Source organism: Cupressus sempervirens, chromosome 5 (assembly GCF_028749045.1).
Source record: "Cupressus sempervirens isolate cs-2001-9-10 chromosome 5, ASM2874904v1, whole genome shotgun sequence".
Lineage (NCBI taxonomy): Eukaryota > Viridiplantae > Streptophyta > Pinopsida > Cupressales > Cupressaceae > Cupressus > Cupressus sempervirens.
In genome coordinates, this window is record NC_143122.1 from 452,767,280 (window position 1) to 452,785,880 (window position 18,601).

Below are 18,601 nucleotides of genomic sequence, written 5' to 3' on the forward strand. Positions count from 1 at the left end.
TCTAGTTAACCTATCTGATTTTTGTTTCACATTCTCCCAACCTAACTTCTCCATCAATAGGTCGAGACATGTTTGATCCACGAACCCTCAAATCAAGTTCAAAGTCCTAGGGTCAAGGGTGAGTTGGGTGAAAATGTAGGACCCCAAAAATTCAACCCTAACACATGTGAAATGATGGGGATTAACACTAAAAGGTCTATGCAGAAAAAACACGAAGAAAAGGGCAAAGGAGAAAGAAATGTGCAGAACGCTACAAAACACTCTCAACACAATAGAAAAAAGAAAAAAGAAAGAACAAACACCAAGAATCACAACATTACCTAACTCTGAGAAGAGCAAGTTGTCGCGACATCTAGAAGATGATGCATGGTCACAAATCACTAAACCTTCACTTGCAAAGGAAACAATCAGCTCGAGTGTAGGGAGAAATGCTCTAGGGAAATTAATAATCGAAAAGGTGAACTGAGAAAAGCAACAAAAAAGGCACCGCTTTCTAGGCAATCAGGATGATGTTGGAAATGTTGTCTTCCTTAAATGCAATTGATGACCGAAGGTTGGGGCAAAGGGAACAAAAACCAAAGACCACTTGAGGGCCAAAGACCACTTGAGGGTCGTGGGTCAAGGAAGAGGGGATGATCTATCGCTAGGTGATCCCTAGACCGTCAATGTTTGATCCTCAAAAGGAGAAAGATAGTCAGGGTGATCATTCCAAATTGAATCATCAAACATTGAAAGCCTGATGCTTGAAAATAAGCAAGGAGGAAACAAGGTGGGGGTCGGGGATCGAGAGTGATGGTTTCCCAAGTTGATTAAAGAACTCATCAACCCTAAAGCACAAAGCCTGGAAAACAAAGTAAAGAATAAGACCAAGGAAAGAAAGAAATGCAAAGACAGGCAAAGCGGGAAAAAAACCCTATGGGAAAAGAAGGAAGAGACAACAAAAAACAAGGGGTGTTCCCACTTGGCCATCTGGAAAAGTGGGGTGTAAATTGTGAAGCACAACAAGATGTTCATTGATACCCACATGTGCCTACTAAGATTAAGAGTGAAGTGCAAGTTCAATTAAAAAATTCTTAGCAGCAAAAACAACAGAAAAGATGCAAAGAGAAGAGATGGCAGCCATTGGTGGAAGTGTAGTGTTTTATTCTATTCCTCTATTTTGTTGATGTTTGGATGTTATAGTGCTATTGCTAGTGGAAAAGGAAAAAGCAATGTAAGCATTGAGCCTAAAGTTTGTGCATCTAGATTAGATTTGCATATTTTGCCACACTACTTCAGGTTTCCAACTATGACTTAGAGCATGTGTTGGAACAAAGATAAAAATGATACAACTGAAAGTGCAATTGAAGAGTTTTGGTTAAGAAACCATTCCATTCCTCGTAGCAAGGTAATTCTTTATGTGCGTGTTTTTAAATATACAGTTTGATTTTTTGTCTCTTGAATTTTTCTATTTAGAGGTTTGTCAAACTCAAATTTAAACTATCCATTTTATAACACTTATATTATTGAATCTATTTGTGTTAGCTCTCCTTATTGGCAAAACATGGTTGATGCCATTAGTGTTTGTGGGGTTGATGCCATTAGTGTTTGTGGGGTGGGGTTCAAATCTTGTAATGATGAGGAGGTAAAGCGCCCCATTTTGTCACAAAAGGTGGCTGATGTGAAAGACCCAATAGAGTAGCAAGAGATATAAAGAAAAGTTGCACCATCCTGACTAATGGTTGGATGGATTGAAGAATTGAACATCACTAAATTTTCTTGTTTCTTCCTCAAGTTGTTATACTTCCTAAAATGCATTGATTTAATGATTAGGAATTGTTATTTATACTTTTATTGAATCATTGATTTTGTTTCTTTCTCAAGTGGCACAATATTCATCAGCATATTAATGCCTCCAAAAATAACAAAAATGTCAAAATCCCTGGTGAAATTTTATAGGAAATCTTGGATAAAGTGGGTAATGAAAATGTGGTGTAAGTGATTACAAATAATGCAGCAAATTACGTTGTTGCAGGTTAACTACTAATGGATGCATCCATCATTGTTTTGAACTCACCATGTTGTTCATTGCCTTGACCACGTATTAGAGATTCTTGGCAAGAAAGATTCCATGGATCAAATCATGTGTAGAGATGGAATAAAATATTCGTAAATTTATTTACACGTACATATGGTTCCTCACCCTTATAGGGCAAAAGGAGTTTGCTCATCTTGGAATAACCTAGTTTGCAACCTATTGCATTGCATTACAATCCTTGCTTCAAGCAAAGGGAGCTTTCAAGCGCATGGTAATTAGTGCGGAGTGGACTTCCTCGTCATATGCTAAGACCAATGGAAGGGGTGATGTGGCAAATAGATTTTTGATGAGCAAGGTTCTTGGAAACTAATTGTAGAGCTCATATGTTAAATCTAATTCTACATTATATTTTCTATTTATTTGCTTATTTTTGTTCATGTTTATGTCAATGTTTCACAATAATTGCAGTTCACAGAGCCTTGGGTGGTTCCCCTAGAAACCCGCAATGGGCTATGTGTATGAGGGTGTGGATAATGCCAAGGCTCATCTTGGAATAACCTAGTTTGCAACCAATTGCATTACATTACAATCCTTGCTTCAAGCAAAGGGAGCTTTCAAACGCATGGTAATTAGTGAGGAGTGGACTTCCTTGTCATATGCTAAGACCAATGGAAGGGGTGATGTGGCAAATAGATTTTTGATGAGCAAGGTTCTTGGAAACTAATTGTAGAGCTCATATGGTAAATCTAATTCTACATTATATTTTCTATTTATTTGCTTATTTTTGTTCACGTTTATGTTAATGTTTCACAATAATTGCAGTTCACAGAGCCTTGGGTGGTTCCCCTAGAAACCCACAATGGGCTATGTGTATGAGGGTGTGGATAATGCCAAGGAGGTCATAAGATCCATTTATGCAACAGTTGAGGATAAGTATTGCCCACCTAGAAAATCATTGATAGACAATGGCACCTCCAGCATCACAAATCCTTACATGCATTTACTTGCATCCTCAATCCAACATTCCAATTCTGCCCTAATTTCAAGGCAAAAGAGGAGGTTCTAAGTGGGCTCTATATAGTCATAGAATAGATGATGCCTGATTCTGGCGTTGGAGCACAAATAGTCACCAAGATTGAGATCTTTAGCCATACACAAGGAGATCTCTTTGCAGGAGACATAAAAGGCAACCTGGTTGACATTGGAACAATGAAATTATCTATTAAGGGCATAACTTACATTTAAAATTAGAACTTTTCCACTTTTGATATTATTATTATTATATATTGAAGCTTAAAGTTGCATAATGAGATTGATTTTTTTCTTTTTCTCATCTTAGAAGCATGATGGGAAAAATATGGTGTTAAGGTACCAAACCTTTAAAAGATCGCAATTCGAGTATTGAGCCCACCATGTAGTTGCTTCAGGTTGTGAGTGCACTAGGAGTATGTTTGAGTACATACACTCCAAAAAGCACAATAGACTATTACTGCATAGGTTAAATGATCAAGTTTATGTTCATTTCAAGTTTCGCCTTCGCCACAAACAGATTTTGAGCATTAAATCATTGAATCACTGAGGCGAAGGAATCTATCTTTAGAGATAAAAAGCTTGATTAGGTTGACCAACTAGATATAGAAGCAAAGGCAATAGCCATTGCAGAGGAGAAGGATAGAGCACATGCATACACCTTGGATGTTGGTGTGGATGTCATTGAGACACAAGCAATATCATGGTTGTATAATCATCCAATACCTATCTTAAAAGCCTGCACAAGGAGAGTTGAGTGATGAAAGCTCCTCTTAGCCATACACTTCTAGCTTTTGTTTTGATATTTGTTTGGAACTTTTGATGCCCTATATTTCAAATTCCATGAGTTTTATATACACTTGACAATATTTATTTATCCATTGTGTTATTTCCATAAAATAAATTTGTGTTTATACCTTTATGATCAATGTATACTGGTGTATGTGATCAAAGTAGCTTCTCTTCAATGAGGTTATTGTGTCTTGAAGATCTATTTATTAAAGGGTGCATGAAACAAGTTTAAAAACCTTTAAAATCTCTGAATTTCTTGTGATTTTCAATCTAAGGAGTTTGAGCCCAGTCTAGTGCCGAGCCCAAGCCCAAGTCAAAAATCAGCTTGCCAAATCCAAGGCAAGTCTGAGTCCTAACACTAGTGACAAGTACTGTGAAAAATGCGGCCAAAATTTTTGAAGAGCTTCTTGCAGCCATCTGCTGTCCACAGGACCATTATGACCAACCTACCTGTGAAAGCTGAGTTCCCATGGAGGTTGGAGGACCACAGAAGAATGAAGGATAAATCCCAATCTAAAGTTTGTTACTAGCTTGAAGACTCGTTCAGTGTATTGGTGGCAAACCAGAAAGAAAAAATTGTAAAGCTGACAATGATGGTGACGACCATATTTCTGCTATAGAAGAGAAAAGAAGATTTTCACTATTACTCCGACCAACTGAAGATCAAGATATATATGTCAAAGTGAAATCCCATGTCACACTTGTTACGAATGCTCCGATTCGTTCCTAATGAATGCAGTAAAGTTCGTTAAACTAATTATTAATTAAACTTATACCTGTTAAGTTGTTCTAAGATAATAACGGCACCCAAGTAGAATAGAGTTTGGTGAGAGAGTAATGGGTTGTTTCCTAGAAAATAAAGTAATAAACTGTATAAATAGTATACCCATGAATATCAAATACAAAGTTATTTTTTATGTGTTGATTCCACTGTAATGTGTTGTCAATGCTCTGACCAAATAAAACAAGCTAGGTTTGTGCTTTTAATTTTAGTTTTGGTTTATATCTTCTCATTGGAGCTACCTTTTGATCCCCATGCAATTTATGCTGATTGTGTATTTGAATCCCATTGACTTATTTCAGCTATTCATGGACATTAATGTTTGTCTTTGATTATATGAATGACCTTTTACTTGTAAGATAAGTTTATATTATATGCCTTTTGGGGAAGATTTTAAACATTATTCAGAAGTATCCACAATTTGGCGAAATCAATGTTTTATACGAATTCATTTCCAGAAAAACATATTGTCGAAGCCAAAACAGAAGCTTTTAGATGATTTTTTTCAGACGTTTCAATGGAGCTACCTCACCGGTACTCATAACGAACTTTGGTGGTCACTCGGAAAATCACAAATAGTCAACACGCTCTACTCAATACATCCAGAAAACCTTCTAGAATAAATTTATTTTAGCGTCCAATTTTGTTGGCAGTCCATAATTCCTTTGACAAAATTGACAACAGAATAGCCAATAACGAAGCACTGAGACTTTTGCAGCGAACCATTTAAATAGCCAAGAAATTGAATGCCGGTACCTGATATAAAGGTCTGTAATGTCAAGAGAAAGCTGAGCACGCCAATCAGGTTTCTCAATGCGCCAAACAGCGCGGTCCTCTTTGCTTTGAACGAATCCCAAACTTGTTAACCATGCCTCAATGCAAGGCAAGCTGTGAGAATACAGTGGTTCCTTCTTGTCCGGAAGCATGTTGATCCATTTATCTACTGTAGCACCTGCTCCACTCTCAGCCGAAGCTGCAGCTTTGCCTTTGCCTTTCGAACATCTGGCTCTTTTTGTGAACTCCCCGAATGAGAGCGTATCCTTGCAGCTCATGAAACCCACTTTCAGAGACTGTATACATTGTCTATTCTGCCTGTAGCCCTTTTGCAGGAGACATATATTATGTTGATTGTATCTGTAACCCACTTGGGGAGCAGGTCTTACAGGATACGCACATTGTGTTGGGGATACGGAAGTCGGTCCAAATGTAAGAGCGCCGGTTAAAACCAGAGTTGCCATCCTCAGAGACCTCCCAATATCATGCTCCTAACAATTGTATTCAATTACAAATATATCAATATAGAAACTGCAATTTCATATTATGCCGCAATTCCACAGTGAATCCAAAACATGGATACTTTATATAAGGATTTAATCAGATTCCTTGAAACCCAAACAAAAAGCTTATTTGTAGATCAGACACACCTCCCAGAATAAGATGACTATAACGATATAATATATGTCAATAATATTAAAAAATGATATATCTATTTGGATAATATATGTAATAAAGCCTTTTGAGCCATGCTCTTAGATGGTTTTCCATATATATTATAAGCCTAACGTAGCTTTTTGAATGATGTTAAAACCCTTCCCACATAAAGATGACGACTTAGTTTATGTTTGTGTCATAATGTTTTGGATAGAAATTAGAATTTTTGTAAATTGTAGTAATAATATTAAAATTTTGGTATTTTTAAATAACATTAGTTTAGAGCTTTTTGAATAATAATTGTAGTAATAATTTGGAGGTAAGTGATATGTGATGGTTTAAACATTAGTTATTTGTAGTTGTTAAATAAATAACATACAAATAACATATTTATAATATTAGACTATTAATTTAGTGGAAAAATATTAGACGTGTTTCACTGTATTTCAAAACTTAAATAGATAAATATGGTTGTTTATGGTAGCAATGATTTAAAATGGTGAAAAATGTGTATATTGCAATAATCTTAGACCATATTAAAAAAGTAAAAAAGTTATTATAAGTGGAAAAATGTACACATCTATTCATAATAACTATGGAGAAGGTGTATGCAGGAGATTAGCTTAGGACGAAGGTCTAAGACATTGTAAATAGAAGAATGCCATGAGATGTTATAAGTGTTCAAAGTGACATGTTTGAGATAAATACATCACCAACAGTGATTTATGAGAACGAGACACGTGGAGCTAATAGTGCATCCATAAATTGGTTGGGAACATTATGGAATAAACTTGAATGTCTCACGAACAATATCAGTAAAAATTCTCAAGAGATAATAAGGGAGGTGAGTAGAATAAATTGTTATATGCAGTGTATGTAGGGTAATGAGATAGAAGTGTTTGACGAAGCTATGAAAAACACCACATAACATCTGGGTTGTTAGAAAAATACAAAAATCTAGAGCGAGTAAGATATGATGAGTACTACAATATGGAAAATGCATTAATATTGAGATGTATATTCCATGACCTCCTAAACTATAAATACCACATGGCATGGGCAATAACAATACAAAAATCCCAAGGACTGACACTACAAAACACAATAGTGATCTTGGTAAGGTTGAGAGGTAGGGTCTAACATTTACAACCATGTCAAGAGTCAAGTCACTAAGAAGCCTTCGCGTTCAACTAATGTTCTGCTTTGAGAGGTACAAAAAAATGCAAAGTAATAGGCGTATAATGCTAAGAAAAAAAGAAGAAGCTCATTTGGGGAAACTTGCAGTGTGAATTAAGTAGAGGCTACAAAACCAAAGCATTCATTCCTTTCATGTACCTTTAAATATGTATTTTAACACTATGGAAAACAATTAACCCAACGCCTAATGTCTATACCTATTAAAATGGTTCATAGATGGACAAGAAAATATCATTGTATATATGTCTATCGACATAATTATTGCACCTCCTTCAGGTGCAAATGCTAGTTTAATAAACATTATTCATAAAGTTTAATCTTGAAATTTTTATATTTGGAAAAAGTTATATCATATTGCTCACTAAAATAACATTGTAATAATAATAATGGTTTATGTCTCATCAACAATTGAAAATAGCAAGAACAATGGTCAAGAATGGTTAAAGGTTAGATGACAAACACATGCACATGATATCTATTAAAGGATTCATTTCATTTCATTTATTAAATTACCTTTACTCCCTACTTAAGATTTCTCTTTATGCACATTCTCATTTAATAATTAAATATTAATTATTAAATGTCATTTACCTCTTAGGGTTTCCCTTTTAGGTTTTACGATCGCCTTCTATAAGGATTGATCCATTGTATATTTTTAATTATTATTTTGGTTGATAGTTCAATCTTGGATATTGTCAAAGCAAATTCCTTGTACTTTTCTTCTCTCCCCTTCTCTGTGATAGGTTTTTTGCATGTAGGTTCCTTAGGCTTAGAAGATTTATTTTTCATCAAATCTTACATGGTATCAAAGTTGGATCTATTGCAACTTGTTCAAAAAAATTGAAGGGACAAAGATCAAAGATTTTGTTGGATGGGATCTGGTATTTTTTGGGCATCTTTTGTGAAAATATGAGGTCTCTGAAATTCGGAGCACTTTGAGTCCAAACGGACCTCACAGTTCAATTCTGAGGACGTCAAAATCCTTATTTCCATATAAAACATGCCTATTTTGGAGTCTGGGCAATTCTGAGGCAAAAAAATAATTTTGCCTATTAGGGTCATACTACCCTTGGGACGCAAACTGAGGTGGAGAATTTAAAAAATCACAAAAACAAATTTAAAAGCACTTTTTTTTTGCACAACACATTTTTAAAAATGTGTTGCATGTGCTCTACTAGCATGTAGCCCACACACATCCTACTCACAACCTCTACCTCGTTGTCATCGGTGTTGTCACCTCTGCCACGTTGTCGCTCCCACTCTAACTCCGCACCACCTAAGCATCGTCACCACCACTAATTGTTGCACACGCACCACCACATGCCTCCATCTCCCTAATAATCCACCTCGGGTCATATGCAAGGCCTAGGGGCTTCTTGTTTTTGCTCAGGGATTATTTATTTATTTTTCTTGCCTTCCAGAGTACCATGTGGTTTTTTTGCGATATCTTGAGCATACGGTATCGAAATTGAGCAAACAAGATACCGTTGGAAATTTGATTCCAAGAGAGACGAATTAGTGTAGGTTTTACTAGTAAAGTTTTCTAGAATGATACATATTTTCAATGGTAATTCAGACAATCATTTTTGCATTTTGGGGGGCATAACTTGCTCTATTTTGCTCTATTTTTCGATCTGAAAGAAGTTTTGGAAAGGTATCTTTGAGCTCTTTCTAGATTATTTTTTATTTTCATTGGAATTTTTAAAAGGTACACATGATACTCATTTGAAGCTTTTTTCTCTTCTCATTGTATAAGCTTCCCTTCTAGCATCTAAGGTTTAGTTTTTTGCATTGTGGTAGGTGTTTTTTATTCTTGCTTATGTAATTTACACTAGTAAACCAAAATTATATCAAAACAAACAACTTCTAGAAAATGGTCAAGACCCCTTCTTGTCTAGCACTTCTGACCCCACATAACTATCACACATGGAAAACCTTGATGACATAGATTCTTCATTCAAAAGGATTATGGTCTTGTTTAGATGAACTGCAACCAATTTTGTAGATGTCCTTTAAGGTCATGCAGTATAGGAACAAGATGGATGATTCCATGGGGCTGATTGCTTTGCAAGTATCTAATAGTTTGTAGTTTCATCTTGATGGGTGCACTACTCCTCGAGATATGTGGACTAAGCTAGAGGGCTTATTTGGTACAGTCAATGAATTCAGGGCACTTCAGATTGAGGCAGAGCTTACATCACATGTACCTAAAATTTTCCCTCTATAACTTTAGATTGAGGCAGAGCTTACATCACATGTACCTAACATTTTCCCTCTATTAAGGACTTTCTGATGAAGTTTAAACAATAGAGATCTTTGTTACATGGTTGTGGGAAAGTAAAGGCTGATGAGGAGTGCAATTATCTAATTTTGTCAAAGCTTCAAGGAAACTTTCATATTTTCTCTTCTACCTTCCATTCCATTATGGATGCTTTGGGCCCCATATTTACCATGCCCACATTTGAGGTATTTTGTGATTGGTCGACTAGAAAGCAAGCCAAGCTTAAACAGTTGGACTCTCTTACAGGATTAAAGAACTAGGCATTGGTTGCTTAGACATCTACAAGGAAACCAAAGCAAAAATTGAAGCCCAAGATAGATTTAGTAGGCAGTGAAAGTTCCTCCAAGCCATCTCCTAGATCATATTCATGGAATTTCACTCTGAAGGGTAAATCTTCTAAGTCTGGTGAGTCTTCCTCCAAGACTAAGAAGTTTATAGGTGATCCTTACAGTTTTTTGTGGCAAGGAAGGACATCCAATTTTCAAGTGTTGGAAACATCTTGAGGCTTTAGAAGAGGCCATGCAACAATACAGTATTGCTTCTTTGAAACCACCACCTCCACCTTCAAGGAAGGGACATGCTCTTTTTGCACAAGTTGTGTCTTCTTCTTGTACTTGGATAATTGATTCAAGTGCTTCCCAACATATGAAACACTCACCTGATTTGGTTACCTCACTTTCTCAGAGTGTTACTACATAGATTGTAGTTGGTGACTCTGCACAACTTTCAGTTTCAGGTCCTGGCACTATCTCTTTAGAGGGTGGTTCCCTACAAGACGTTCAATTAGCTTCGTCCATTTCTATGAACCTCTTATCTATCTATCAAATATGTCATTTTGACTCTAGTAAGATAGTTGAGTTCTCACCACATGATGTGGTTATTCAAGACCTCCACAATCCTAATCTGGTTATTACTACTAGGAGTGTTAATTTACAGTCTCACTTATATCAGTTTGATGGCTTCGAGATCTTTAATTCTACAATTGTTTCTCTTGTTGCTCATGTAGACATGGTGAGAAAACTTTAGCATGAGTATTTTGGCCATGTCAACTATAGGTATCTACAATAAATGAGTACATATGAGCTAGTGATTGGGCTACCTCCGATCTCTTGTACTGATGGTGTTTGTCGAGGTTGTGCACTTGGAAAACATCACATAGATCCTTTTCTGGTAGGTAGATCCACACATGCTAAGGCACCATTGGAGTTGATACATAGTTATTTTATGTCATTCCGCACTCCATCTTTTTTAGGTTCCTAATATGTGCTTACCCTAATAGATGACTTCTCTAGATGCACATGGGTGTGCTTTTTGAAGTACAAGTCTAATGTTTTCAATTCATTTTTAATCTTTAAGACATTTGTGGAGAAGCAATTTGGTATTTCTGTCAGGCGTATACACACTCACAATGGTAGGGAATATGTGAATCAGTCTTTTAGAGATTTTTGCATTGAGCATAGTTTACATCGTAATGTCTACCCCTAGTTTGCTTTTTTTATAGTACTATCAGATTCTTTTAGGCCAGTTTTATGATTATTGGTACTCGGTTACCAAATTTGATTAGATTTTAATTCATATTGAGTTGATTTATGTGATGAGTTAGTTATTTCATGTGTTCAGGATTATTTCTCTGATGATATATGTATGTTCATTTTAGTTATCTCGTGATGATTAGTTAGATGAATGATTTATATGTAGTTCTATGTATACTTACCCCATACTTGGATGTGTATGGTGTACATGTATGTTTTATTTTATGTTTGATGTTCCTGATATAGTTGAGGGAGGGAGTCGTAGTCACCTGCTAGTCAAGATCTACACGATGCACCACTCCCTGCCATTGCCTGTTTAGTTTAGATTATATGTGTATGTACATGTATGGATTTTACATAGATTACAAGTATCGGGCATCGACTTCCTTGAATTGCCAAGATGAGCATGCCCTATCGTAGTATCTCAATGGTATAAGTGGGGAGATAATTCTCGAGTCCAAACCCTAACCTAAGCCAATTTCCCTAGAAAGTAGGACAAGTATATGAGTTGTTTACACATCTGAATTCGTCAAGTGACATGAATTCATGATTTTGACCCTGGAGTTTGAATTTTTAATAGGACAAAAAGATATTTTTAAAATAGTTATTATAAAAAAAAGTCATTATATTATCGAGATATTGTGAAAAAAATAGAAAAACGTTATAGTGAAATCATTTGTGAGGCCTCACCCCGACCCATCCTAGCATTGATGATACTCTGTTATTTTGATACTTTTGACTCGTTATGTCAGAACATTATTGATGTACTGAACACTATCATGCTATCTACGATGTATGATGCTTTACTTTAGATATTTGATTTATGTCATTTAATGCCTTATAACATATATGCTGATGAAGTAAATGAATGCAACTAATACTTTGAATTTTCCAATTTTAATGAATAGGAAAAGACAAATAATTGAATTGTGGAAAATGGATGTCTTTAATTTCATGAAAATTTTAATGCATATTTTGGACCTATATGTTTCTTGGACTACTGACATGTGCAATGAGTGTGCAGGAAAGCTAGTCGAAAAATCCAATGGAGAGACAAGCTGAACCCCTTGTTTGATTGTGTCGTCTTTGTATTGTCCACCTTTAAAGGTTGTTATTTGATTTTAGTATTTCCTAACTTTTATGTGTTCCTACCAAGTCTCTAAGGCTTAAAAATGTTAAATTTAAGCACCCATGGGTAAGGGTATGGGTTGGGGGTACTTTCCACCCACTTTAGCCACCCTAGTTGACTTTTAGGGTCACTTAAAAATCCCATTTATGGTTGATTGCGAAAATGGCTTTTCACCCACTTGAGTGGAACCCAAACTCCATCCTAGGGTCTCATGAAGCCTAGTTGAGTCAAGGGAACCTATTTAGTGGATTTTTGGAGGAGTTTTGGGGGGGCACCCAATCTCTATTTTTAGAAAAAGCTTGGAAGATAGTTAGAGATGGAAGGAGGAAAAGGAAGCTCTTCTCAAAACTCCATTGCTACCATCACTCCTTGGTGAAGGTAGGATTCTTGGCTTTGTATTTTGTTTTCTCCATGTTTTGATCGTGCTTGCACATTGTGTTGTGTTGTTAATTGTTGCTTGCTTGTATGTTGGGTTGATTTGGAGGGTTTCTTTTGTGTTGTTCTTGATGTGTTCTTGTTCATCTTGATGTATTATATTGAGGGGTTTTCATGGGGTTGTATTTGGCATTACTCACCCTTGTATAGGGAAGAAGTGGCCATGTGGAGGTAGGGCTTTAGTTGGACCTCAATGGTGCAGAGTCTCCTTTCATGGTGAGAGGAGGGAAAAAAGGGTAGGGTGTATGGGCCCCTACCGGTCATCACATACCTTGTTGATATTGTGAAATCTTGAGTATGGAAAGGAAAGAAAATCCTTGTTGAGTTAGCCTCGAAAGGGCATTTGAGGAACAAAGAAAGTTCCTGAGTTTTAACCCCGAAAGGGTTATGTTAAGGTATGGTGATTGACATCTCCCATTGAGAAAATCCACCTCCCCCGTAATAAGGTCCTATGGATGGATCTATTTTGTTAAAGGATGGGTGTGTGTTGAAATGTGTCTTTGTGTTGTGTTGAATTACCTTGGGTCAACCTTGTTCTCCTTGTGTTTCCATGAAGATTTGAAGTTAAAAGAAGAAAGTCTTGTGAACAAGCTTGATGAGATTATCATTGAATTGTAAATTTTATGTAATCATATGTAAAATTATATTGTGAAGGATTGGCAATGACATCGGGTTTTCTTACTGGTTCTTTCCCGATGGAGCCTTGAACCAAGATGCATAATAGAGAAGAAAAAAAAAGATTATGAAAATTCCCTTGCATTGATCTCATGTGATTTCAATTTTTGCATATGTTGTGAGAAAATTAGAATGATAGCAAATGTCTAGAATTGGAAATTTTGAGTTTCAATTATAATAGTAAAAGGCAAATGGATGGGTTGAAGTTTCAATTCAATGTTGAACATTACCATGTTATAATATCAATCCTAGATTGTGATCACCAAGCTAGCATCTCATTGTTAAGTGCAATAGTGATACAACTGAATTCGATAAGAATTATTCATCACCTTTTTTGTTTATTTCTGAATTTAGTGTCATGTTTTCTTGATAAGATTCACAAGGTTAACTCCTTCATTGCCAAGTTTCATGTTGAATATAGACGATTGATCTAAAGATCATGTATTCCTCAAATTCAAATAGAAGGAAGATTCACATTGTGATGTAATGAACAAATAAGACACAATTTATTAGATGTAAGACAAGTTATATCCCTTTACACTCTTAAGATAAAAATAAATTTATAGTAAAGAAAATATTATACCAATACTTAGTCAAAATTGGTTTTCTAACAAAATGTGCACCTCCAGGCCTAAAAGACCTCTCTAGAAAATGTATGGAGAAGTTTTTCAATTTTCCCTTGTCACAGAGAATATTCTCCGAGTTATTCTTCTTGAATTGCAATAAAAAAAAGAAATTGCTAATTCAATAAACAATATAACTTAAATAAATTCGAATATAAAATATCAGTATATATGTTAATGCTTTTAAAAATTCACATCTCAACTATAAAACTTTTAGCATTAAACTCTATGTTGCTTAGACACATGGACAAGGTACGGGTCCAATCACATTATAAATTAAAAAATACATAACTCAAAATTCCCCACCACCTGCCAACAGTACAGGGGTCGAATCACATATTAAGGAGGGCAAGAAAATTATTAAAATATTAATAAGAACTTCCCATACTATTCTCCCCAACCACATGCGTTGACTTGTATTGGGGGGGGGGGGGGGCATAAAGTTTGTTTTATATAAAAAAAAAAAACAACAAACCAAACATGGGGCAAATACTTTACTCCCCTCTCCATTCGTAGGTCCTATGTGAGCAGTCCCCCACGCAAGGACAGGGGACAGACCTGCCATGCGCAGGCTTTGGGCAGCACATGGGCAGGCCCACTAGGCATAGGGTGGGGGTGAGTAGGGGTAGGTATAGGGTAGGATAGTGGGTATGGGGTAATGTGATGGGTAGTAATGATGTTAGAGGTTTTTTTTTTTTTGTATTGTTTGAAAGTTAGTATATTAAGTTTAGATTTAGTTATGATTTAAATTAGTAGTAGTTTAGTTTAGTAGATTTATATTAAAATGTTAGCATTGGGTTTAGTTATGTTAGAAGTTAGTGTTGTAATTAGTATTTAATTTAGTTAAATCCTATTTTAGTTAATGTTTATCTTTAAGATAGTTTGAATTTGTTTTTAAATTTAGTTCAGTTAGATTAGTATTATTATAATTATTATTTGATTTAACTTTGATATATCTTTAGTACTAAATCATGTTAGTTTAAAATTTAATTAAAGCTAATTTGTTTTAGTAGTCAAGGTTCGTTCTAGTTAATATTTATGTTTAGTTAGTTTGAGATGTATGTTAATTTAAAATTAGGATTAGTTCGTTATTATTATTGTTCAGTAATACTTATCTTATTTTATTAGAAAGTACCTAGTATTCCATGTTAGTGTATTAGGCATTTTGTATGTTTTCGCATTTAATCGTAATTAGATTTGTAAGCGGATTTTAACTGGTTCTTTGAATATTTAATTTGGCATTATATGTTGCAATAGTGTAGCATCTAAGTATGAAATCTAGATAAGTAAAGATGTTAAGTTATAGATTGTTTATATTTTAAAATTTAAGTATGGCATTAATCTATAAACTAGATTAGTAATTTTGATGGTATTAGGAGGTAATGTATGATTTTAGGTTAAGCAATGATGGTAATGCTAAATCGTGATTTGGATGTAAAAATATTAAATTAGTTCTAACTCAAAAAATTTTAAATGGGAAATTTGAATACTGCGATTAGAACAATTTTAACGTTTCCTTAATTAGTTTTATACTTTAGTGAGCCTTATAGTTCGATTTTAATATGGACTTAAAGTTATGATAGTTCAGATAAAGTTTAGATTAAAATATAGATTCATTGAATTTGTGCTATGGTCACCAACTTTAATAGTGAACATTAAATTAAATGATTAGATTGTATAGGTATGTTGGAGTTAATTGTCTATTGAAATGTTAAGATTGGTAAGTTACGAAAGCCTGTGCAATCTTATGATCTAATCGTAGTTACATTAAGCATATTGTATTACCTTTAGAAATGTTTTATTTCTAATAAAGTTAGGGTTAAAATTAAGTGGTTAGTAAAGGTTTAATTAGCGTAACACTAGTGCTCATTGGTAAGAAAGGTTAATGGGTACGTTTAAATATTAATTGTCATAGTATGTTTTAGTTTAGATTTCTCTCATTCAATTTTAGTTATGAACTAATGTTAGTATCACTCTAGAAAGATTCTTAAACTTTAAATGATTTAGTTTAGGATATAGTTTAATTTAAGTAAGGGATTTACTAAGAGACTATCAGTCCACCCTAAAGATCTGTTTACGAAATGATCAAGCTGAGTCGTAACCCTGTTATTTATCTTTGGTGATCTTGCATCTAACTCTATAGTAACCATGGCTTTCTGTATCTTAAACCCTTCAGACTACTAACTCCTTTGAAGTTAGCATCTAAACCTTTGTCGACCATATTATCTTTGCATCATAGTTCTTTTTCATTAATTAAAATTTCAAAAAAATTGTTGTGTGTGTGTTCTGCCCCCCTTATATTTTGGGCATGACATCATTATTGTATGAAAATGAAAAAAAATACAATCATAAGAAAAGTTGGTCAATTGATTTTTATTTTTTCTTTTCATTGGTTAGTGGTATGGCATTTAAAAGGTTGGTGTTATTCCAATAAAACTATAGAGTACTATTAGCCAACAAAATTACAGATAAAATAATTGTATATTTTTAAAGAAATTTGAGAAAATGATAAACTTTAGAAAATATCACAAACATATTTTATTTATGGATGATGATTGGTTGATGCTTTGTCATTTTATTGATTTAAGTGAATGCATTAGTATCCTGTCTATGGATGGAACTAATAATAAAACTTAAAAGAGTTGACATTGTATTTAAAAATAAACATTTTTATATTAAAAGATGTTATTCTTATAAACAATAATTTGGGGGTGTCAAGAAATTAAGATAAATAGTAGCAACATGTTAACAACAAATTATGAATATTAAAAATATCAAAGTTTAGCCAATAGAAGTTTAATTAAAATAAACTAGTACCTCTAAAAATCATGTTTAGAAAACCATCTAACCTATTGACTCCCAAAATGATAGGTATATGCTCTACAACTACCAACACACTTCATATAAAATTCTAAGGAGAGAGCCAACTCCAATGCTCAATTCCTTGAAGGGTTAGACAAACTAACAAGGATCTAGGATCCTCCTATTCTTTAGGCTCTGCAAGACCTACGAAAGTAAACTTGGATTCATCTAAGATAGTTGACCAAGCTTATCACAATGAACCTTGAAGAAAAATAGATCTCGCCCTAAAGTTCAACACTCAAAATAACCAATACATTGACTAATTGTATTGCCTCAACATTTCTTGAACATAAACTTTAGATGGGATAAATTACCATAACTTAAATAAGAATGTATAGTTTTACATATGATTTGTTTTACAAAAGAATCATAAGGAGTGGCAGAGTGATGTAAACTTTGCTACTGAAATGACCAATGCCTTAATCCATTAGAGCTTATATCATGTAGCATATAAGTCTAATTTTTTAGATAATCATGAGATCCTCTATGATTTGATCTATAAATGAATTTCATCTACAATCAATTGAAATTAAAATCCCAGTCTACTAAGCATATCCTTGTGTTAATTTCATTAACATTGTGAATTAATTTTTAGTAATTTTAATTGATCTTTGATCAAAGCTTAGTAATAATGCACATACGTAGGAAAGTGTGCAATGAATTAATGAAAAACTTTGCAACACAAAAATCCATAATTTAACAAATAACACATGAGATATCCAAGATAATAACAAATTTTATTATCATTTCTTCCTCAAAATTTATATACAACCAAAGAAAGCCAAAATATGAGTTTACAAACTAGACATTGAAACCATTCTTTGTATTTTATTTTTGTAGAAAAAGTATTTGAAGCAAATTCTAACATATACCCTCTATTCTATCTAATTAACAAAAAAACTATGTTATTGTCATTTCAAAAATTATTCAACCCTTCTTCAAGTGATCATCATAATCACTCAGTGAATAAAGGACATAGGAATGTGACTACCTCTTGACAACTTATCTCTGCATTTTGCAATGTCTCATGGGATTCATAAATAAGTGGGAACTTATCTATTAAAATCTCTACTCTATGTTGTAGAACCCATAGTAATCTGGCCTTCTCTAAACTTTTCTTATCTATGCCATCATGTTGTATCCCTTGCCCAATTTCACTTATTTTTCTAGAAATTGTACCATCAACTAGGATAAAAACCTCCTCAATTTGTACTGTAGTTTCAACAAAATCATAATTGACATCTTTTATTGCCAACTCCTCCTTAATCGATAATGTGCTCCAATTGATGATTTATTTTCAACTGGCTTTCATATTCCTTGGATATCCTTATGAAATTTTGTTATACTTCAACCAACCTCTTATTTGCATCCTTTGCCTTTATAAGATTCATCTGTGACATATGATGCAATACATTAGCAATCTCTATGTTGTTTATACTGTGAAATCTCCAAATCGACATATTGACATCCAAGGTATCCTATGCATCCATTAATTATGGCTTATATATTGCAAGAGAAATAGACCAAATTAAAAAGTTTTTCTCTATGGATAAAATCTTGATCCTCTCCTTATGTCACCTATTTCCACTTTTGAATGCAATAAAGAATCACTTTGTTACTTTACCTGGTCAATTATGAAAGAGGATTATAAATCCAATCTTGGAACCAAGAGCATGCCACTTCTTTTAACCAAATCTCTAGCCTCCTCTGCAATGATCATAGACTTGAAGTTTATTTATCAACTCAATCTTCTTATAATCAATTTCTTCACTGGAACTAAAGACAATGACAATTCATTTTTCTTAATTTTAATCTAA

At 34.1% G+C, this 18,601-nt stretch overlaps 1 protein-coding gene across 1 annotated transcript in view; it reads right to left on the reverse strand.

Moving 5' to 3' along the window:
• LOC149556732 (tRNA dimethylallyltransferase) overlaps positions 1 to 6,040 on the reverse strand; it is an 81,482-nt gene extending 75,442 nt beyond the window's left edge. The window contains exon 1 of the mRNA XM_089831227.1: positions 5,376 to 6,040. Coding sequence (XP_089687353.1) covers positions 5,376 to 5,857 — 482 coding nt within the window. The 5' untranslated portion in view covers positions 5,858 to 6,040. The remainder of the gene's footprint in view (positions 1 to 5,375) is intronic.
• Positions 6,041 to 18,601: the final 12,561 nt, after the last annotated feature.